Source organism: Protopterus annectens, chromosome 11.part0, assembly GCF_019279795.1.
Source record: "Protopterus annectens isolate FY-2018-M chromosome 11.part0, PAN1.0, whole genome shotgun sequence".
In the NCBI taxonomy this organism is placed as follows: domain Eukaryota; kingdom Metazoa; phylum Chordata; order Ceratodontiformes; family Protopteridae; genus Protopterus; species Protopterus annectens.
The window spans coordinates 319,324,294-319,349,517 of NC_056745.1; the positions used below are offsets into that span (position 1 = coordinate 319,324,294).

Below are 25,224 nucleotides of genomic sequence, written 5' to 3' on the forward strand. Positions count from 1 at the left end.
GAAGGATTAATTCTCAAGGAAATCATGTCTCTGTGGAAAATGAGAGAAGGCTGACCCTCCATAGGAGTTTGCAACACATATACTCTTCTTGCAGAGGTTAGAGTAATCAGTAAAACTGTTTTTCATGTTAAGAACCTCAAATCAGGCAGAATAGCTTTTTCAAATGGAGCAAGTGCTAGCTTCTCTAACATAAAGTTAAGAACCCAAGGAGTAGTCAGCAGTTTTCTTCGAGGTCTCCTATGCAAAACCCCTTTCAAAAACATTTTGGCATGAGAATGCCTTGAAAGAGGGAGGTCCATGGGCAGACATGATGAAATGGCTGAAAAATGAACCTTGATAGAAGATTAAAACAGGCCATAGTAAAATAACTCACGCAAATATTGTAAAAACACAGAAACACTACCTTTGAAATGGTGCTGGTTACGCTTTTGGCACAAACTAGAAAACCTTTTCCATTTGCTAATATATGATTTCCTAGTAGCAAGCTTTCTTGCTTCTATTATTACCTGCTGCACATCCTCAGTAAACAGGTACCTAAAAGGTATTAACACCTTATTATCCAGGCAGTCAGCTGAACGTTTTTGGGGCCAGGATGAATAAAACACCCCTGATCTTATGTGAGCAGATCCAGTCTTTGTGGAGGCTTGTGTTGTTTGCTCCTGTCCAATTCAAATAGAAGGAAGAGCCACTGTTTCCTGGGCCAGAAGGGAGTCACCACAATGATCTTGGGAGTTTTCTTCTGAATCTTCAGAAGTAACCTGGACATCAGTGGAAAGGGTGGAAAAGCATGCAGGACATTTCCTGCCCAAGGAAAAGAAAAGGCATCTATCTTCCAGACCTTCTTGCAAGTAGTCCTGGATCAGAATGTTGCCAGGTGATTGCTCAGAAAGGACACAAAAAGATCTCCCCACAGATGGATCAAATCTTGGAAGTTCCCCAATCAAGTTTCCATCCATGAGAGTCTGCCTTTGCCCTGTGCAGCTCATCTGAATCAAAGGTGATTCAGAGAGTTGAGTACCTTGATAAGGGCACACACCTCTTATACTTGTGTATGTCTGCCTGTCTGTCTTTGTTGTGCTAGATACCCTAAACTTTTATCCCCCTTGACATGGTTCAAATTCAGGTTTATTATAGTGCTTATTTCCTAAGCACTACAAAATCAGATTCACAAACAATATTATAAAAGATTGGAATCTAGTTTTAACAGCATAAAATATGAAATACATTTGTCTTTGATAATCTCACCAAGCAGAAAACTGCATTGCAAATATTGCTGTTAAAAGTTATTTAATAATATTTTATTAATATCAAACTTCCTGGACATTAACATCCAAGTCAACAATGGCTTCTACAAATAAACAAATAGCTTTAAAATAAAACCAACATTATTAAAATCCATGGTTTCCATAATGTCCTCCAAGGCCAAAGGACTTTGGTGGCTTCGACATATGGCAGACTTTAATAAAGTCCAACAAGAATTTCCTCTGCTACTAGTGAAGCTCCAAAAAATTAGCAAAGTCCCAAGACATTATAGAATCACTGGCCATATCATTCTGGTCATCTCAAACACTGAAACACAAGACTGCATAATTACAAGCTGTACAAAGACTAAGTTAAATTAACATATCAAATGGGAGACCCTCCTTTCTCACCATCCATAGCCGACAATTCATCCTTATCATTCCATTGCCACAAATAATCTCTTAAAATGGAACAACTTTCCAAAAAACTCCATCAGTTCTCAAACAGCAATAACTCACCTACCACACTCCAACTACTTCTTCTCCCATCACCACAAACAATCTCTGGAAATTAGCCATTTTACAGTATCCATAGAAAAGTCCATTACTTAGAAATGAAACAGCAGTGTTTCATCCTCCACTGTCTAACTACCGCTAACACCTTAGGGAGAATATCGTCTCAAATATTAGAAAAGTAAATCAGCAAATGCAGCTCACTTAACAGTCTGGCATCATTGTCAGGAGTAGAACTACACCACTGCGAAGAGCGGAAGAGAAACACTGCTCCCCAAACAAAGTCCAATGTGTCTGAGGTGACTAACTGCTTATAAGTGGAAGGGGGGAAGGGAGACCTGGATTCAGAGATATTTAATGTCTCCACCAAGTGATCTCTCTTCTCACAAATCCCAGAACTGGAATTCATAAAGATAATGACTGTTGGTGCTGAGACCAAAGAGACTTCAAATACCATTGTATCTTCCTTATGTGGAATCTTGCCTGAGGTATCATGAAAATCATAGATACCATAAGACAAAGAATCCTGAGGTATTCCCTCACAGTGACTGAGATCTGAGTGGAAAATCCCTGGAATAGATTTAAATATAGCTCGATTTTTTTCCTGTGGGAGAAAATCTCTTTGTAGCAAGGTATCTAGCAGAAACCTCGGGAACACAATCCTATGTAATGGAGTTAAAAAAAGATTTTTGAATGTTCTCCTGGAATGCCAGCCTGCAGAGGAGACCTCTCACCCAAGTGAGAGTTTCCTGGCATTTTGAAAAAGACTCTGCTTAGATAAGCAGCTTTTAAATCTAAGGTTACCAGAAAACTCAAATGAAGAAGAAGGGGTAATAGGCTGTGAAGTGAAAGCATTTTGAACTGTGTACTGTCACAAACCATTTTGGGAAAGAAAGGTCCAAAACTGGTCTCCAGGCATTTTTCTTTATTTGACCCCAGAAACATTCTTGAATTAAAAACTTCTTTCCAACTGGGAAGGATAAACTGCTTTTATTATCCCCTGAGAAAGCACGTGTTGCATGACAGAAAGGAATAGGGTGGTTTGGTCCAGTGGAAGTCAAATAATTCCTTGGAAAGATCGGACATCTTCCTACTGCCATCTCTAACCCTGCTGAATTAGTTTCAGAACACATTCATCTAAAACAATCTGTTATCAAAAAGAGAAATGGAGATGTAGACTTTCTGGAAGGGATAAAGGACTGCCGGGGTGGAGGAATGGGGGGGTCAAGGTCCCTTACAAAGTCGTTCTGAATTATTTGACTGTCTTTTGTTCTGGGAGTTCATGCTTTCATTTTGGAATCTCCCTGGTACTGTTTGTAACATCTGCTAACCAGCATTTTGCTGAGACTGTTTTGTTTCTTGCCAAAATTGAAAGAGGGAGCACAAAATCGCTTGGAAAATTTGGAGAAGAAGGACTGAAAAAATCTGAGAGATTCCCTCTATCTATTTACCGTTCTCATCACATTTTTGATAACCTCTGTAGCAGATGATCCAAAAAATAAATCTCTATCCAAAGGTGAATTTTAAAATCTCATTTAGTACATTTTTTGGGAGGTTCAGAGAACACAGCGAGTCAAACCTCAACCCAGTACTAGTGGCAACAGCCATGGATGCAGTATCTACAGAGTCATAAACACACTTTAAACATGAGTAGTGACCTAAGAAATAGAAGAAACTAAACCACACAAAGCAGATTATTCCTCCCAGGAAGGAACTGTAGATAAAACATTCCTCATACTTTTACAATTAAAATAAACTTTAACATATGAACCCGACAATTCACTATTCTAAAAATAAAAGTTGCAGAATCATACACTTTTTTTTTACAAACTTATCAATTGTTTTAACCATCCTTGTCAGAAGGGGAAGAATTAGAATTAACAAAATGTTTGGTAGCAGTTGGATTAACTAAAGTTATAGCTGCTGGGTCAGGTCTAGGACGGGTGTATAGAAATTTGAAGGACTGAGGAACTTTATGCATTCTATCCGCTTTCTTAGGTGCAGAAATCTGTCAATCAGGGAAACCACAGGCTGTGTCAAACACATCCTCCAATGCTGACATCTCTGGGGGATGGAAGGAAGTTCTGGGAATTCCAGTTGTAATAAGTTGTAGTATTTTCTGAGAGACTAAGAAACCTGTCCAATGAAAACACTGGGACATTCTGGAAATAGTCTATGAGAAAGAGAATCCCTGACAGGGAGATTCAGATAATATGCTCTACTCTGAGTCTGAATCATAAATCTGAGGTAAAAAACATGTATCTATCTCATCACATTCTTTTCCAGATTCAATTTTTTGAATCTGCTCAGGAAAAGAGGAATCCCCTTTTTCCCTTACCAGAAACCACCTAATAAGAAATATCAGTAGCCTGTACAAGGCCGTCAGCAAGACTCAATAAATTACTCCTCTCCAGTGAAACTGGAGTAGGAGAAGATACATGTTTAGTTTTCTGTTTCTTTTTGACAAGAAAATTAGGATAAGCAGGGTTATTAATGATGGCAATAGCTTCCCCATGGATGCGCACAATATTCTGGCTAAGCAGGGGCACCTTCCCTGCCTCTTCTCCCAAGACTGATAAGAGTGGCTCTCCCTTGCCCGTAAGGGGACCCCAACAGTTGCATGGGACATGGCTAACCCTGGTCCATAGTGGCTGTATGATCAAAATCAGAGGGATCTGGTGAAAAAGATGAGTGGTCTGAGGAACCAGCTTTGGCCACAGCAGAGTCACCCACCTGCAGCTGAGGCAAATTGCTAGCCTGCTGTGGTGCCAAAGGCTGTTTAGTTGACTTTTTCTTTTTGTGGCTGGAAGATAGAATGACCCTGGGACCATTAGTTTGTTCTCTGATCAATCCAAAAACAGTACTTCTTTCCCAGGGACACTAAAAAGCACAAACTGGTAACATTTTAAAAGTAGTATAAATTACTTTTCCCAATAAAAACATAATAAAAGGCATTCTAATAGACTTTACCAAAGGCACTCTAATATACTTTACCAGCCCCAAAAACTAATTTAAACACAGTTTCTCCACAGAAAATACAGTTTTAGAATGGTTAAATCAACTTTTAAACTGTCAAATGCTAAAGTGCTCTCCCATTTAAAAATTCAGCGAAGTCATGTTGCAGTCAATAAAACGCATATTCCTATCTTAAAATATACTTTCCTCAACAGGAAAGTAAATTTAAACATTAAATATTGTATGTGGAAGGTTTCTTCCCAGAAATGGAACAGCCTATGCAGACCACTGATTCTCAAAAGCCCCCAGAAGAGTAATGCCTTTAGCAGTGAGAAGGCTCTGAAGGGCTTGACACCCAAGCCCTTCAGCACCTTCTGAAGGGCTTGACACCCAAAGCTGCCTTTTTAGTCATGTCAACTTAAGATATCTAATGGTTTGGTCTCATGGAAGGTGTCCTGAAGCTTTGGAAGCTGCCTGACTATTGTAGCCTATGCAGGATATAACCCCATATAGCTTAGCCTACTGTAGCAGTAATTATTATGAAGAACATCTTTATTAGGAGAACCACACAGACTCTCTTTCCAGTATTCAGTTTCACACAGATTCCTTAGAGATAGCTTGCATCCAGTTTTAAACATCCTAGCTGATACAAGTTGCTTCAAGGTTCTGATTAAACTGCAGCTCTCATTTATCTAACATAGGGTCTAATAAAATAAAATATATCACTTACTTATTTTGTTAACCAAGGTATAATACTAATCCCAGTGAACCACTTTCAAGTTCATCTTGGATAAATATACATACAAGTAATGGAAATAAACAATGAAAATAACACAAATAAAGTTATAACATATTAATTAGTGACAAATCAAGCATTAACAAGATTAATGACAAAAAAATGAGTATGTAGCATTTACCAGGATCACAGGAAACCTATATTACATATATAAGAATATAGCAGTTCAAGTGGATTTGAAAAACAAATCTGACAGTTATATGGATGATGCAAATATACAAAGTCAAAGTACTGGTTTTCAAGCTCCTCAGTGTTCTAAGGTTTAAGGTTATCTTCCCAGCAATGGAACAGCATTTACACAATAAACAGCCAGTGAGTCAATCTTGTTGTCAAGAAATTTAGGAGATTTCTAGAAAAACAATGCATTCCAACAATCCCCCAACAGAATAAGAGCTCTACCACTGATTTACTTACTCAGGTCTGTCACTATGAAAGGCTTAAAAACTTGTTGAGAAAGGCTGCAGAAAGTATTGTGTCCCCTTTTAACCAAGATTTTGAAACCAAAATTAAATACAGTTTCTACTGAAAAACTTACTTTCAGAAGGGAGGTTCTACTATTGATACCGGTTTGAGAAGAGGAAAGGAATTAACAAAGAAGTTTCCAGAGATAACAGAACACGCACAGAGAACAAGTTAGCTTCAGTGCCCCTTTAGAGGAGATTGCATGACCTTAACAGTAGGTTGTGATTCCAGAAGCAGAGCAGTTTGTTGAAGGGGGAGAAGAACATATTTCTGTAAATAATAAATAAAAGTGATGACACATCTTTTCTGACAGGGGAGAGAATGGAGAGAAAATTGTACACTGCAGTAACAAGATAACAGAGAAAGAGATGTGTACTGAAGACAGAGAGAGATGGAGAGAGGGAGAGAAGGGGTGGTCATTACAATGAGTAAAAGAAAAGCGCTCATGAAAAAATGGAAAGGTAAGGTACACAGGGCAGACAAGTATGGTGAACAGTATGTGGACAGGTATGATTGCAAATAATAGGCTGAGAGTACACACACACACACACACACACACACACACACACACACACACACACACACACACACGTATAAATATCTGTGTGTATATTTGTGCAGGAGTTAGCTTTACTGCCTCGTACTGCTTGGCTCATTGTTTCAGTTTCTGACTGGCATGCCTTCTGTGTGAAATTTGCATGTCCTCCCTTTGTTCAGGTGGGTTTTGGTGAGGGTCAACTAAACATGATGCTATGCACGTAGGTGAATGCACGGCCAAAGTAAACCAAGAAAACGACAAAAGGCCAGCAATAAACGGTCCTGGAGTGTAAAATAATTATATTCAATACATAGGTATAGCTTCAAATAATGATTAAATAATAAAACGTTTATTGCTGGCCTTTTGTTGTTTTTTTGGTGAGGGTCACCAGTATCTTCCCACATACATGAGATATAATATTGGTAGGTGTGCAAGGCTTCACAATGATCCTACATGTGTCTTTGTGTGTGTGTGTGTGTGTGTGTGTGTGTGTGTGTGTGTGTGTGTGTGTGTGTGTGTGTGTGTGTGTGTGTGTGTGCGTGTGTGCGTGTGTGTGTGCGTGTGTGCGTGTGTGTGTGTGTGTGTGTGTGTGTGTGTGTGTGTGTGTGTGTGTGTGTGTGTGTGTGTGTCTGTTAAATGTATAAAAATGGATATTGCTTCAAGGAATACCATGAAAAATTAAATGACATACAAAATGGTGCAAAAAACATAGTAAGCTTCATTCTGTCCCATTGTTATTTTGTATGTTACCAGGTACCATCCAAATGGTCAAAGAAGTCTTATCCTTCATTAAAACCTTTAGGCAGCTACATCAATGACCTTCTTTCCAGATTATCATTCTTTAAGGTAAGGGAGTGTGGGAATTAACTATGAGTTCTGGTATGTGTTATGTGCCCCTTAATGTGCAACTGATTCTTTACTGTAATACATTATGAATGTTCTCATTGTTCCATTTTAATTGGAGTGCACCCATGGTATCCTGAACATTTGGTCACCAAAATGCTGCAGCTTTTTTTTAGTTCCTTTATTTCTTATTCTATGTTTGCTAATGTCACTACGTCTCTGTTTTAGAGATGGGTTGATAATGGAAACCCGGATGTCTTCTGGATCTCAGGTTTCTATTTTACTCAGTGTTTCCTGACAGGAGCTTTGCAGAACTATGCCAGGACATATAAGATTCCAATTGACAATCTTGGGTTCCAGTTTGATGTTATTGATTATGAAACAGCCAAGCCAGCATCACCAGTAAGTAAAAGTTTTATTAAGGCATCAACTGACTAAAAGAGAAGCAATATACAAAAATAGCTAATTTTAAAAAGATGTACAAATGTGATATGAAAAAGAGAAATATTTACCAGAATCAATGAACCGTTAAAGGTTCTATAATGATTTTCTGCTGAGAAAACAGAACATAATCACAGCAGTCATGTTTTTTCCTTTAGCTGATAACTGCAGTCTATAGTATATGAATAGATGTACTTGTTTTCACCTGTAATGCATTTGCTTATATAAAAGAGGGCCCTTGTCTATATCTTCATTCAAAACATCAAGCCTCAAAATTGTGGTAAGTCTATGATCCATCAGTTCTTTGTTCTTTGTACTTTCATTACAGATCAAGAACTCTTTAATACTCCTGAAGTATGTTGTATCTGTTTAGCATATCAGGTCATGATAAACAGAGTTGCTGTTGTTTGTCTTTCAGCTTTTCCCAGTAAGGAGTTGCCACAGCAGAACTCTGGTCCGCTAATGATTGGCAGTAGATTTTTACGAAACGCCGAGGTGCCAGCTCGATGCACAACCTTCAACGAAGGCACGCCCATTTACGCACGCAGGTCTTTCGAATGCTACCCAACCGCGGGGAGGACATGCAGATTCCACACAGAAGGCACTCCCAAGCCTAGCCAAGAATCGAAAGGGAGAACCTCTTGCTGTGAGGTAACAACGCTACCGCAGTAACACCGCGACAGCCTTATAGAGATAAAATATCTGTAACAACTGTTCCCTGCAGAATTCCATGAAAGTAATAGTCCTCATCCTTTTTATCCATCAATTCCTGGACACAACTCCAGTTGTGTTTCTGTGTGTGTGTGTGTGTGTGTGTGTGTGTGTGTGTGTGTGTGTGTGTGTGTGTGTGTGTGTGTGTGTGTGTGTGTGTGTGTGTGTGTGTGTGTGTGTGTGTGTGTGTGTGTGTGTGTGTGTGTGTGTGTGTGTGTGTGTATGTGTGAATTTGCACAGCTCATTAGGACATGGAATGATGACTAGCTGTTGCAGGAATGTAGGATGACATAGAATATGACATCCTGTTTTGCTGGCAGGGTGGACAGAGGTTACTATGATTCTCATTGAGCATTCTGCATCTAGTAACTGTCCAAGTGACAGACAAGTGGTCTACAGACCCTGTAAAACACAACAAGTTTTCTGGAAAATATGCTTGTGGATAAAAGCTACAAATAATGGCAGTGTAATTTGTGCAGCAATGGAACATAGTCTGTCATACCTATGATTTTCTTCTTCTCCACATTAAGAGATGAGATGGAGTGCAAATCTTTGATGGCTTTATCATGCAGTCAATCTCCTACAGTGGCCTGATTCCATAGATTCTCTATTATATGCAAGTAGCAAGTTAAGCAACATATCCATAAATGTGTCTAGCAGGGTGGAAAGTAAACTTACCATAACAGTGCATGTTTGAATGGTTCACTCTTGCAGTAGCCAGGGCTTCATGGGTTATATCCTCTCCTGGACATGACAATCTGCCAGCTTCCAAAGCTTAAGGTCACCTATCATGTTCCCTAACCATTGAACTGTTAAAGGAGAGTAGCATAAAGTCAGTAGTTAGACTGCCAACCTTCAGAGCTCTCTTTCCACAGAGTAAGAGTGGTTTGTGGGCTGTACATGTTAGGGATAAAAGAAAAAAATATATCCACACTCTGGCATAAAGTATAATAAAATATAATAAAGTAAGGTGGATGGAAGGAGGATGTATTTTACTCATATATCTACTGTTACAGTATGCGTTTCTTTATACAACTGTACTATGTTCATCACAAGGTCATTATTGCAGTAGCCTAAGCAATATGGGTAAAATATCAGGCTTCAAACGAAAGGGAGGAGGAAGAAGGATCAGAGCCAAGGAGCCCCTAGAGAACAGGTCTAGCAAAGCCTGTCCTAGATCTTGAGAAATACTTTAATTTCTACTGCCTGGTGAAAGTATACATAGAAGACCAAGTTGCTGCCTCTAGTATATTTCTGGAGTCTACACCTTTCCAAACCTCCACAGAAGTAGCAAAAGGCCTAGGAGAATGAGCCTTCACCCTGCTCAAAAGTGTCTTGTTATGGTGAGTAACAAAAAGCAATAGCATGGGACAACCACTTAGAAATTGTCTGTTTTGACACTGACCCTTTTTCTTACTTTCATAGGAAATAAACAGCTGATCAAAATTCCTGAAGCTTTTGCCCTGTCAGTGTAGCGTCTCAGCTGCCTGTGGACATCCAGAGTGTGTAAAATTCTTTCTCCCCTATTTTTTTTGGATCTGGATAGAAAACAGGGTGATGCATAGCCTGATTCAAGGTAAACTATGAAATCAAACACATGTAAAATAAAAACAAATAAAATAAATTACTTTAGGTATAAATGAAGGATTTGTTCTCACAGTTATCCTATCCTTGTGAAAGATTAGATAAGGATGAATCCCTACAACTGTTTGTAAATTAGATCACCTTCTTGCTGAAGTCAATGCAGTCTGTAACACCATTTTCCAAGGTGAGAACTTCAAATCATCCTCATGAGCAGGTTTAGAAGGAAAAAGTGTAAGTTTCTACAGTGTAAAATTAAGATCCTTAGAAAGAACAACCTGTCTTGTAGGTGGACAGATATGTAAAACCCCTTTCAAGAGCTGTTTCACTTGTGGTAGAGCAGAAAGAGGGATCCATGGCCAGATAAGCAGAGATGGCTGAGAGGTGAATATTGATAGAAGAGCAAGAAAGGCCAGAGGATAATAACTCACACAAATACTAAAGAACCAGAGGCATCTGGGTCTGAAAAAGGATCTGGTTCTTTTCCTAAAAGTTATTAAAATTCTATCATCCAGGCAGTGAAGAAATTGAAGGTTGGGATATATCCAATATTCACTGTTTTGTGTGAGTAAGTCTATCTAGTGAGGAAGATTATGGTATTTGTCCTTGGACATTTTCCAAAGTAGGGAGAACCATTGCTGCCTGGGACAAAAGGGGGTTACCACAGTTCATCTGAGAGATTCCTTCTGGATCTTTAGAAAATCTTGGTTATCAGAGAAAAGGTTGTAAAGGCATGCAGAAATATTCCCATAATTGGGAATGAAAATGCATCTGTCTTCTAGACCTTTACGCAAGGAGTTCTGGAGGAGAATTTCTTTAACTCTGTTGTGAATGGAGGCAAACAGCTCTATCTGAGGATTTCTCCACAGCTGGATGAATTCCTGAAAGATCCCAGGATTCAAGTTCCGTTTGTGAGGGTCTGTTCTGGTTCTGCTCAGCTTGTCATTCTGCTCTTATGGAATGTAAGTAGCCTCTAGGGATAGATTGTGCTAAGTTGCTTGCTTGTAGGCTAACAACAGCTTGTCTACAAAGTGGTAGGATCTGGTTCCCCATTTGTTTATGTACCACATCATTGTGGATTCTACATGGTTGCTAGCAGAGGATTTGAAACCTGTAGATCAATGAGAGTGTATCTACCTTTAAGAAGCTATCCAAGGGCTTGCACCAGAATATAAATATTGAGCATGTGCGAGCCTGACTGCCATTCTGTAGTTAGCTGTTGAGATGTAAGCTTGTATGTTTGTTAGCTCTGTTAGTTAGTTCGTTCATATTTAATGATGCTGCTCTTCATCCTGCTATGTTTGTATATATTAAAGCATCAGAATGAAACCCCAGGCCTTCTCATTATTTGTATTAGATATGAATGAGTGACATGGTGTCAGAATGGGATTCAGAAGCAAGACCAAGAGAAGCGTAGCTAATATAAAGGAGTGAATCATCCCCAAATTTTGCATACTTTGCAAAACAGGTCAGAAATGAATTTCAGGTATTACAAAAACTTACTCAGCACTATTTTTTTCACATAATATGAAATGGGGCATACAGAACATTCTAAATAATTTCACACAAACAGATATGTACGATACTGATAAAAATATTTGAATTACTATGGAAAATGTTTGAAATAAAACCTGAATTGCGTAAAACAAATAAAATAAAGGGAAACAACCTAATTTTTCACAAAGCATATGTATTTTCATTTTAAGCAAAGATATCCAAGTTCTCAGAAGTCTATAAAGTGTTCTCATGTTGGTGCAGTGTTACAGTAAAGTTATTTCGCAAAGTACAGCCATTACAAGGCATATTTCACAAAGTAAAATATTTTGAAGAGTTTGCGCATTTGGATGTTTTTACAAGCTAACATCACTGTTTGTTCATACATAATTACAAGGGCCATATTTTCAGTGTGTTTGTGCATACTTTGTAGGCATGGCAGATGGATTTTGAAAACCCAGTGCACTTGTGTTTGACAGTAATATGCTAAGATCTGGAGAGTGTTTGAGCATGAGTACAACATTTTCATACAGGCTGCATTTTCTGATAAAGATGACTGTGCAAAGGCATTTATTCTACTTAATTTAGCTGGGTCAGAAGCCATTGAAAGGGAACATTCATTTGTATATGCAACTGCTATCTATACAGGAGAGAGGGGAAAACCATCATATTGTTGTACCAGCTGAGTCAAGGGAGGACCCAGAGTGCTTAAAATGTAAATTTAGAGAAATATGTAACCCCCAAACAAATGTTACAATGGAAAGCCACTTATTTTACACAAGGGATCAAATGCCTGGTGAACTTTTTGCAGCATATATAACTTACCTGAGAAATAAAGCTAAAATGTGCAGATTTTGTGATTTAAGGGATGAGTTCATAAAGGACAGACTTGTGCATGTTATAAAAGATGATGCTGAAAGATTTTGTTTCGTGACAGCGATTTAACTTTGAATAAGGCCTTTGAAATTTTCAGATATAAGAGCTCACAGATAAGCACACAGATATGCTTACAAATGAGAGCAGCTCTAGAAGGCACAGTGATAAAGCTCATGTTGATAGCATGCAGCTCGTGATTAAAGAAACAGACCACCAACCACTAGTCACAATTTTGAGAAAGCCAATGTATTCAGCTGTAGCCCGACTGCAACATATGATGCTGAGATTGCTAAAGTATAATTTCAATCTTGTCTACAAGAAAGGCAAACTTCTTAAATAATAGGCAAGAGGGGAATTTACTGGAAAAAATTGGCAAAGGTATTGGGAGCAAATAACTAGAAAGGGAAAGGTAATAGAATGGGAGGAGGCCAAAAATTTATTTGGACTGCAGGTTAGAGATTGTCTTCCCTGTCAAGGATTGATATCAGAGTATAGGCAAAAGGAAAGAAATAGGGGGCTCCTAACTGAAAGACCAGCACTGGTAGAGTTTTTAATAGAATCTAGAACAGAAGCTGCCATTAAAAAAGGAATAATTAGTAAAGCATATAAAATATTGCATAATAATTGCAAGAATCAATCAGAGGAGCTTAGAAAGGATTGGGAAGAGAAATTGGATAAGCAATTCACAAAGAGACAAGAGGAGGATATATTTATATCTTCCAATATGCAACAAAGTCTAGAAGATTTAGGATCTTTGCCTGGAAATGTTTACATAGGTATTTTTATACCCCAAGTAGACTCCAAAGAATTTTTCCTCAGGTGGATAGCAAATACTGGAGGTGTGACAGGCAATAAAGAGGTTGCTGGGAACATATTTTTTGGAGATGTGATAAGCTGGCAGACTTTTGGGATTCCCTGTAGGCTGCTCTGTCGGAGATGCTGAGTGGGCAGATTGGACTGACTGGGGAGATGATTTTTTTGAGTTATGCTACAGAATCAAAAACTGCCTAGACATAGTAAAGTCTTGTTGAGTCTAAGTATGGTAGCTGCCAAAAAAGCAATTACTAGAAAATGGAAATCAAAGTCTAAGCCAACTTTACTAGAAGCAGTGAATATAGTAACACAGATAAAACAACTGGAATTGGGATCTTTAGAAAAGGGAAGGAGCAAACTACATAGAAAAAAATGGGAATTGTGGGAACAATACATGCAGAGCAGGAATGAGGTTTAAGAGGCAGGATTTGAATGAGTTATATAATGCTTAACTAACAATGACTAAAAGGTTTATAAGTGATTTATAATGTTTACAACTACAGTTGTTTCAATGGTGTCTGTGGTGTAAACTGTTTGTAACTAAAATGGTATCATTTTGTATGTTTTTCAGTTATATAAATGTAAGATTGCCTTTGTCATATGTGGAAATTTAATAAAGATGTTGGAAAAAAAAGAAAGAAATCATAAACTGATGAAAAAAAAAAAGAAAGGCAAACTTCTTTACCTTGGATACATTATCCAGATCATCCAGAAATACCACTGAACAGACTAACAATCAAGGTTCACATTCGCCTGATGATTTTAAAGTCATGGAACTGAGGAAATTTTTCTTCCACATGTCTTGATAAGTTGAGAGATCACATAGCCACAGATCCAGTTTTACAGAGGTTCAACCACTTTATCAATCAAGGACGGCCATCAAAGCAATCCAGTTTACATCAACAAGTGCAACCTTATTTTCCATATGGAGGTGAGATTCTGTCTGACAAAGGTATCATAATGAAAGGTCCAAAAGTAATTGTTCCAAAGTCCTTGCAACCTGAGTACATTGCTATTCTGCATCATGGTCACCCAGGAACCAATTCTACCAAAAGAAGGGTGAGAGGACTTGTATTTTGGCCTTCTGTGTCACAAGACATTGAGACAGCACTTTCATCCTGTTCCGTGTGTAATAGTACAAAGCCTCTTCAACAGAAAGGACCACTTCCCCTTAACCAGATTCCAGAACTGTCTTGGTTGACAGTAGCCACTGTTATCTTCGAGTGGAATGGTCAACATTATTTGATGTTAGTCGGCTCTTACTCCAATTGGTTCAGGACTGACCTACTTCCCATCCTTGCATCCAGTACTGTCATTACTAAGATGATGCATCATTTTGCAGTACATTGTAGTCCGCACAAAGTTATTTCTGACAATGGCACGCAGTTTGCAAGCCAACAGTTCAAAAGATTTGCTGAAGAATGAGACTTTACTCATGTTACAAGTAGCATAGAGTACCCGCACTCAAATGGTTTGGCAGAACTGCACATTCTAGTTCAAAGTGCAAGTCGATTACTAGAGAAGTCAAAATGAGATAATAGTGATGTTTTCCTGAATATCCTGAATCCCAGAAATGTTCTTCGTGATAAACATCTTGGTTCACCTGCTCAGACTTCTATTGAGACAAACCAGAACCATATTACCAATCAGTAGTCAATTGTTGGTTCCATGTGTCAGGAACAACAGATCAGTGAAAGCCAATCTGTTGAAGAAGCACCTATCCCAGAAGTCCTACTATGATAAGACCAGCAAACCACTCAATCCATTATGAGAGGGAGAAGTGATAAGGATGCGAATGTCCAAAGGTTATGATCGGATTGGTGCCATGAAGAATATTGGTCCAGAGCTGAGATCATACATTGTGGAATAAGAAGGAGCAACTTTTAGGTGGAATCTGAAGCATTTACTACCAGTGTCCGAGCCTATATCACAGCAAATAGCCTGTGAGAAAGAATCTTTATCTCAGAGTGAGTTGTCCAGTGTTCCAATTCCAGAGGAAGTTTCAGAGGTCATTCCCATTCCTGTGATGAATCCAGAAGTTCCTGATACAAGTTGTGCACTGCAGACTGTCCCTGTTGCTAAATTTAGTCCCAACTGTTATGTTACTAGATATGGTCGAATCTCTAAACCTTGTAACATATGAAGCAACTTGGACATGAACATGGTGTTTAGTTTCCAATGTACATAGTAATACATTCCTAGCTCTGACATTGTTTTGCATAAAGGGCAATCTTATTAAGAGGGAGGATATAGATCAGTGAGGGTGTATATACCTTTAAGAAGCTATCCAAGGGCTTGCACCAGAGTATAAATTTTCAGCATGTGCAAGCCTGACTGCCATTTTGTAGTTAGGTTTGAGATGTAAGCATGTATGTTTGTAAGCTCTGTTTGTTAATTAGTGTGTTTGTATTTAATGATGCTGCTCTCCATCCTGATATGTTTGTACATATTAAAGCATCAGAACGAAACCCCAGGCCTTTTCATTATTTGTATTAGAGACAAATGAGCGACAGAACACAAAGAAGATTTAGAGATTTGAAAGTATTTATTAGAGCCATATTTTGTGATATTTATGTGCTTCAGTCTATTCTGCTTGTTCCTTTCACCTCCCTGGAAACAGTTCCCCAAGAAAAGTCTGATGCATCTGTAGTTACAGAGTAACGGCTAGACGTTAGAAGGGGAGACCTGGGTTGAGAGATAACTGGACCACCCACCAGAGTAACTTCATTTTTTTACAAATCTCAATACAGAAATTTGAAATGACAGGGGGTGCACTTATTTGGTCCAAAATGATTTAAGAAACCATTGAATTTTCCTCGTGTGAAGTCTGACCAAAGGAATGATGAGAACTGTAGACAGCATGATACCTAGAATCCTGAAATATTCACTGGAGGATGTCAGAAACCAGTTGGTAAATATTAGATATTGTTCCTTGTAAAATTCCACTTTGTTCTGAGGAAGACAAACATCATGAGGGATGTATCCAGGAAATATCCCAGAAACACTATCCTACGAGAAGGAATGAGAGAATTTTCTATGTTTATCTGAAATCCCAAACTTAGAAAATATTCTTTACCCTGTCCAGTCATTCTTTACAATTTGTAAAATAACCTGTAAAAATAAGGTAGTCATCTAAATATGGAAATGGAAATGCCTTGCAGCCTGCAGTGAGCTGTTACAGGAGTCAAGCATTTTTTAAACAGCCTTGAAGCTATAGACAAGCCAAAGGGTAAACCAGAAAATTGAAAATGTGATCCAGACAGAGGAAAACGTGAAAAGCATCTGAAATCTTTGAATAATGGAATGTAATGATAAGCATCTTTTAAATCCAGAGTTACTAGAAAACTCAGGGATGGAATTAGAGGCAACACAGCCTGTAGAGAAAATATTTTGAATTTTGGGTTTTTGATGTGAAGGTTTAGAAAATAAATGTCTAGAACAGGTCTCCAACTTCATTCTTTCTTTTGTTCCAGAAAGATTCTTGAACAGAGCTCTTTTCCTATTCAGTCTGTGGGAAGAGACGCTATAAATCACTGAGATTGTATTTGTTCTAGGATAGGAGGAAACAGGAAGGTTGTTTGATTGGAGAGATGCAGAGGAAGCCATTGAAAAGGAGTCAGTCCCACTGTAAAGTATAACCTTTCAAATGATTCTCAGAAGTCAAGTGAGGTTATCTGTTGCCACAGAAGGAAATAAAGACTAAACATTGTGACAACTTCACTGAAATGCCAGAGTGTGAAGGGAAAAACACATGAAGTGACATATAGTCAGTCTGCTTTTCAGATTGTCCTTAGTTCTGGGGGGATCTTCCCTTATCTTTTGAATCTCTCCACCATTACTTTCTGAAGTGTTGTTTAACTGTGACTTGCTAAGATTACTTATTTTGTTTCCTGTAAAAAGGAGCATGAATTGGAAGGAAAGTTCTTATTGTATTTTGGCACGGAATTTTGAAAAACCTGGGTAGCCCCCTCAATTAACTTTCCCTTTTATCAAATCTTTTAAGGGCATTAATGGATGCGGGACTAGATAATACTTCTTTATCCAGAGGGTCATTCAGGATCTCAGCTTTGATACTGTCTTGTAAATTCTGGGATTGTAGTTAGGCAAATCTAAATCTGGAAATATGTGAATGCTTTGTATCTGCAGTAGGCTAGCAATAAACTACTCTTGTCCAATGAAACTAGAACAGGAGAAGATACATGTCTAGTTTTCTGTTTCTTTTTGATAGGAATGTTAGAACAAACAAGGTTATTAATAGCAGCAGCAGCTTTCCCATGATGGGCACAACATTCTGTCTAATCAGGGGCACCTTCATTGCCTCTTCTCCTATGACCTCCTTTGCCCACTAAGAGGACCCCAACAGCCACATGAGACATGGCTAACCCCTGTCCATAGTGGATATATGGGCCCAGTAGCAGCTGCTCTGAATACAGCATCAGTATTGCCATAAGAACATTTTAGAATGTAATTGATTACCTGAGATGCAGAGAATATCAAATAAATCAAAGATGTCTTAGTCTCCGAAGAAGGGAGTTAAGTAACTTTTACATATTATCAAAAGAAGCGAGCAGAAACTTGGACATGTGAGACTGACAATTTTCTGTTCTGGAAGCTATGGTAAAGAAGTATCAACCATTTTCCTAACCTATCAAAAGAAATAGGGTTATCTGTCAAAATATGTTTGGCAGGAGATGGTTAGATAGAGAAATCACTACAGGGTCTGAACTACAGTTTGAAAAGAGAAATGTGTGAGTCTGAAGAATCTTATATAATTAATTTGACTTTTGGGGGCAGGAGGTTGACTGTCAGGAAACTTGATGGCTGCCAAAAAAACAACCCCTGATGTTGGCAAGACAGGCAGAACAGCTGCAGGCTGAGAAAAGTCCACCTGTAATAACTTGTAATATATTTGCTTAGGTTCTGGTTATTTCTTTTTACTCCCACTGAAAAAACTTAATTCTGGAAATAATATATAATCTGAAAAAAAATTTCTCTGAATCAAAATCTTCCTGCTGTGGTGTAGGAACTTGAGAAACACAATCTAAATCTAATTATTTTTTAAACAAGAAACATCTTTATTGAATTATCACTTATGACGTAGGCAATCATACATTTATATAAAAGACCACAAACAATACTGACATATTTTCAGTTGCAAACACTATACATCATACATAATATTCTATACAATCATTGCCAATCAAACATTACATAACTCATTCAATTCCTACCTTCCTTTAAATCCCATTGTTCCTCCAAAACATTGTTCTGCATGTATTATTACCACAATTCCCATTTTTCTATGTAATTTGCTCCAACCCTTTTGCAAAGATACCGCTTCTAGTTCTTTTATCCCTGTTACCATATTCACTACGTCCAGTATGATTAGTTTGGTCTTTGATTTCCATTTTCTAGCAAAATCTTTTTTGGCAGCCACCAGAATTAAACTCAGCAAGGTCTTACTTTGTCAAGGCAATTCCAATTCTGTATCACAGCTCAAAAATATAATTTCCTTAGTTACACCAATATGCTAACCCAGTATTTCTGAGAGAGTATCTTCAGGGAATTTTTAAAGTTTGCCAACTCATTACACTCTCAAAAATATGTTCCCGATTACCTTTTTCTTCCCCTTCACACCTCCAGGACTTCCAATCTACCTGAGGAAAAATGGAGTCTGGTTGGTGTATAAAAATAGCTATACCCCAAGCAAACACTTCCAAACAAAAATCCTAAATCTTCTAGACTTTATTGCATATTTGGGAGCCATACTCCTATTGTTTAGTTGTAAATTGCTTATCCAATCTCTCTTCCCAATCCTTTTAACCTCCTCTGATTGATTCCTATAGTTATCATGCAATATTTTATATGCCCTACTAATTATCCTTTTTTAACAGCAGCTTCTGTTCTAGAGTCTACCAAAAACTCTACCATTGCTGGTCTTTCACTTAGGATCCCCCATTCCTTTTTCTTTGCCTATACTCTGATATCAGTCTTTGATAAGGGAGGCAATCTGGCCAAATTTATTCTTTGCCTCTTCCCATTCTTTTATTTTTCCCTCTCTAATTATTTGCTCCCAGTACAGTTGATCCTTTGCCAGTTTTCTCCAGTAAATTCCAGCCCCCCTGTTGCCTACTCTGTGTACTCATAATTGCATCCATCCCTATCATCGGAATCTCCTTTCTTCATTCGTGTTGGCTTAGTTCTTAGAATACTTTCTACTACTTTATGAATATAATATTCTGTATGGTTATTGTTACTGTTATTTTCCATAAGGATCTGCATCCAAAATCCCAGTCTCTCCTTATTTCTTGAGCTTCCCCCCATTTCATCATCATCCCTTTCCACTCTGAATTATAGCTTTCTGCTTTTGCTATGTATAGGAGCCTTAATTGTGTAGCTCTGAAATATCCCTTCAAATCAGGTAATCCCAAACCACCTTGTTCTATTGAAAGGATCAATTTATTCCACTTGAATCTGGGCCTCTTCCCCTCCCAGATAAAATCCTTTAACTCTGGTTGATAAAAATATGCCTGACGTGTGTATAAAGCTAAAGGGATTAAAACATTTTCACTACTGGTATCTTGCTATCCATACCCATAAAATAGAGCTTCCAGTTTCTCAGTTTTTGCATTATATTTTTAGTTTCTTCCCACATTTCCTTAGCTACCATAACAGAATCCTTTTTAACCCATACTCCTAAGTACTTCATTTTATTATGTCCCCATGAATATGGGTATTGCAGATTCCAATTTTGCATCCAAGATTGTAGAACCAATTTGTGTTTGGGTACATAGTTTACAACTATTTCTTTTGTTTTACCTTCATTAATTTTGTATCCTGAAAAGACTTGAAACTGTCTCAGAATGTTCCACAACACTGAAATGCCCTTTTCTGATTTTATCAGGTATAAAATAATATAATCTGCAAGTAAAGCTAACTTTTCTGGATTACCTTGAATTTCTGAGTCCCTTATTTTCTTTGCCAATGGTTGCAAATATAATGCAAATAACAAAAGGGAAAAGGACACCCTTGCCTGGTTCTTGTTTTTAAACAGTACTTACCAGAGAGGATCCCCCCACCTCCCCACCCCACCCCAACACACACACACTTTCAATTTTGCCTCCAATCCCTCATACATCCTCTTAATTAACCTTATCATTGTGTCAGAAAATGCAAATGCTTCCATTCCCCTACTCATAAAATCCCAGCTTACTTTGTTGAATGCTTTCTCTGCATCAAGACCTACCAACAATAGTAAGATTTTCTTACATTCTGCTTTCTTCGGGATCATCATTGTTCTATTAGTGTTATCAAATGTTTGCCTCTCGTCCACAAAAAACAGATTGATCAATACCTATCAATGTTGGCATAATTTTTGCCATTCCTGTAGCCATTACAGACATAAGCACTTTATAATCATGGTTTAGGATTGAAATGGACCTATGTAAAGTTGGATCTGGTGGTTCATTGCCATCTTTAGGGATTAGAGCCACCATAGCTTTCTTCCAGGATGTTAGTGCTTCCCCTTCTTTTAAAATACTGTTAAAAAAAACCTTCAAGATCTTTATCAGTTTCTTCCCTTATAGCTTCCAAACTTCCACAGGAATATCATCTGTTTCTGGAGACTTTCATGTAGATTGGATAAACATCACCATTTTTATCTCATCGCCTCCTATCCTAACTGTTAATAATTGAGCCTCATCTACCTCTAACCTTGGCTTATTCAATTCTTCCATAAATAGTACCATTTGTACTTTTTCTTGATTTCCACATTTCACTGCTTTATACAGATTTTCATAAAATTTCCAAAATATCTCTACTACCTCTACAGGCGCTCTGGTTATTTTTCCTTGTTAGAGGCTCCCTAAACTTGGCAGCAACACCTTCTACTTTCAGATACCTAAGTCGCTGTGCTAACAGATTTTGCGCTAGGAAGTTATTATGAAAAAAACAGTTGCTTAACAGCAGTGCTGCTAGAAATGTATTATCATGCACTGCTCAGTGCTCTTGGGTCAACCCTGAAAACGAGTATTTGTTCTTAATTGATATTAAGTGGTGGTTAAATAAAAAATGCACATTGTTTTATAATATGTATCAATGCATTTGACAGAACAGTTCATTCAGACAATTTCAGTTTCATGGGCTGCTAAGATATGACAGTTTGCAGTTATGAAGCCAGGTTGCCTATTAGTTACTTGTATTAACTAATGTGACTACATCAGTGCTTTTGGATCACTCCTAATGAAATCATCGTTCTACAACCTAGTACAAAATCTCAACAAAATGAAATTATCTCAAACGTACCAATGTCACTTTGTATTAGTCAAAAATGGTATCTTTACTTAACACCATTAAAAATGACAGGAAATCACTTCTGGAGAAATATTTTAGTAATGCTAATACAATAAATATATGATTCCAATATTTTTTTAAGTAAAACACATCATATGTATGAGCGTTATTAAGGAAGCAGCATAGAAATTAATGGTGTATCAACTAAATTGGTTATATCTACCATTCTTTGTCTATAAATAGAGGGCTCTGAAACAGTACAATATTTTCTACCAAAGATCTCAGGAAAACACACCACGACAGACTACACTTAGGAAATGATTCTGGATAGAAACACCATGATACATTACCCTTAGGAGGTAATTCTAGATAGACACCCTATGATACACTAGACTTAGGAGGTGATTCTGGATAGATATACCATGATACATTACACTTAGGTGGAGATTCTAGATAGACAAATCCACAACTTGGTACAATGTATGGCATTTCACATGTCTGTATTTGGAATATAAGTGTCTTTCCACTGAGATAATGGTTACAGTTATTAATAACTGATCACTGATGTGTTCTGGATATGCATTCCACTACTTGATCTGAAAAGAAATCATATACCCTGCTTTAATTAAACAGAATACAACTTGGCAGCTCTGTACATTCTAATGGTCAAGCAAGCCTGTTGTTGTCTCGGGTAGTATAGGTACATTTCACTAAAACAATGTCTTTTTTTAGCGAAACTTTGTTGGTGACATTTGAATATTGGGTAAAACTGCAGTAAGGTAGTGATTATAAATAAATGTGTAAAAAATCAACTGCATCTTGAATTTTTGAGTGCCAGTCTGCAGTTTTCAGTGTTTACCTGAGTTTTTCAAATGTACACACACACACACACACACACACACACACACACACACACACACACACACACACACACACACACACACACACACACACACACACACACACACACACACACACACACACACACACACTTTAGCTTTTGGGAGAGATCAATTTTAGCATCTTTTGTGGAAGAACATTGCAACAGTATATCATAACATTTGGGTTTACCTACATTTTGTGTTCCATTTCCTGCCTGGACTATGCCTTCCTTAACAGTGTAGTAGATAGAGTGAAGCATCCTTCTGGAACCAGCAGTGGTATTCTACTTCCTGTCCGAGTGCCATTGGTCTCCCAGTCATACTGGACAAAAAAGTCAGATACACAGCAAATACACAGTGACTCACATTTACAAAAAAATATGTGTGTGTGTGTGTGTGTGTGTGTGTGTGTGTGTGTGTGTGTGTGTGTGTGTGTGTGTGTGTGTGTGTGTGTGTGTGTGTGTGTGTGTGTGTGTGTGTGTGTGTGTGTGTGTGTGTGTGTGTGTGTGTGTATATATATATATATATATATATATATATATATATATATATATATATATATATATATATATATATATATATATATATATATATATATATATATATATATATACATATATATATATATATATATATATAGATTCACTTCTTAGGTTCATAGGTTCATAGGTAGGTACTAGGCTATCGGCCCAAGGGCCTAAGTAAGCCTAGCCAACAAGGTTCCCTGGCTTACGCCACCCAGGAAAGTTAATTTCCTGTGCCCCTGTCGAGCAGAGTCACAGAAGTGATCCCCAGGGTGTATTTCCTATTTCCCATCCACTCATCAAGATTTTTCTTGAAGAGTGCTAATGAGGAACTTTGCTTGACATAGATGGGTAGCTTGTTCCAGAGTATAGGAAGTCTCTGGGACAGGAATCTATCCCTCCAGCATGTCCTGTTTATTGTAGTGACAAGGTTTAGGTCCCTAGAGCGTGTAGCTTGGAGGGATTGGGATTTATTTAGGTGTAGCATGTCCAACAGCTCTGGGTTTAACATAGATTTATGTTAGCAGAGAACTCCTCAGAGTAGGTGATATGATACAGAGTAAAGAGACAGTCAGTGTAGGGCATCTGTTTGAGGCCAGTAATCCTCTTTGTGAAGTACTTCTGTGGCCTTTCCAACTGCTGCAGATGTCTTGTGAGGTACATTCCAAAAGGGGCATTGTACTCTATAATGGGTCTAATGAGTGCCAAGTAGAGGGGAACAATGACCTCTTTTTTCCTGGATGAGAACCCTTTTGTGATGAGGTGTGTCACATAAAAGGATTTCCTGACTACTTGTGGCGATGTGATTATCAAAGGAGAGACTACTGTCCACCTGGGTCCCAAGGTCTCTTATCACACATTTGGTGTTACGTAGACTGCTATTTATGTGGTAGTTCATGGGTACAGAGTTTTTACCAAAGAGGATGACAATGCACTTTTTGGCATTGAGCTTGAAGCCATGCCTCTGACACCAGACATCTGTCTCAGTGAGGCCCTTCTGTAGGATGTCCACATCATTTGGGGACTTGACTATGGCTCCTAGTCTGCAGTCATCTGCGAACTTCGTTAGCCAGAGGCTTTCTGTGTTAGCCTGTACTTCAGAGAAGTAGATACCAAACAGGAGGGGTCCGAGGACTGAACCCTGTGGTACTTCACTTGTCACTGGTCTGAAGTTCGATTTGGAGTCTGCAACTTTTACAGTGTGGGTTCTGTCAGTGAGCCATTTGGCAACCCATCTTGTGATGCAGGGATCTATACCTAGTTTAGTGAGTTTATCTATAATTCCAGAATGGGGGATGGTGTTGAAAGCCTTGGCGAGATCTAGATAGGCTGTGTGAACCACCTTACCCTCATCTACAGCTTTGGTGACTGCTTCAAAGAAGTCTATCAGGTTTAGGAGACATGATCTGCCTTGTACAAATCCAAACTGGGTAGGGTCCAGAGTTTGGAGATTACCAATGTCATTGTTTATAAGTTCTGTGATGATACATTCCAAAGCCTTGCAGACCATGCTTGTCAGGCTAATGGGGTGGTAGTTCCCAGGGTCCGTGGTGTGTTCTCCTGCATAGGTTTTCAGTCCAAGATAAGGAGATTACAAAACCATGTTAGAAATATTTTTAAAGTTATGTTCAGTCATTAGAGTTAGTCTTCTAATCTGTAGTTGAAACAGGTATGGGTTAACTTGTTGGCAACTTAAGCATTGCGCAGCCTGTAATAAAAACATTTTTTTCTGAACATTTTGTTCTTAATATATCATTAGAAGAGTCTGTCCTTTCCTCTTCTAGAAAATCATGTAGCAACCTCTGTCCTTTTAATAAAAGCCTTTTGTAAAGGAGTGCATGCAACTGTAACAAGATATTTGCTATGTGCTATGCTGTTGGAATCCTGCCATGTGCTCTGCTGTTATATTGCATATTAACACATCACTGCTTTTACTTACAAATATCATACATTATTATTTTCTATTTTCAATACAATTACAATAAAGAAGGCATTTTCAAATTATCAGCTCATTTCTGAAAATAATAGCTTTTCTGTATGCATTCATTTTTATGCATATGCAGTCTTCTCTCTCAATATTTCCTTTAATGCCACTCTTTGATTACAATCTTAGGCTTATTTTCTTACCTCAGCTACATAAACTGCTATGGACTCGGTAAATGTTCTTGCTGGGATAAAAAAAAATGTTTATTTCTGCTATATCTGACTAGGTTTAGTATTAAATAAGTTTATCTGTTGCTTACATTTGCTTATACTTGGTTTA

General features: G+C 38.0%; 1 protein-coding gene across 1 annotated transcript in view; it reads left to right on the plus strand.

Moving 5' to 3' along the window:
- The window catches only part of LOC122815364 (dynein axonemal heavy chain 3-like), a 4,921,723-nt gene that overhangs the window by 4,791,758 nt on the left and 104,741 nt on the right, over window positions 1–25,224 (plus strand). Inside the window, exons 72-73 of the mRNA XM_044087818.1 lie at window positions 7,259–7,351; window positions 7,577–7,750. Coding sequence (XP_043943753.1) covers window positions 7,259–7,351; window positions 7,577–7,750 — 267 coding nt within the window. The remainder of the gene's footprint in view (window positions 1–7,258; window positions 7,352–7,576; window positions 7,751–25,224) is intronic.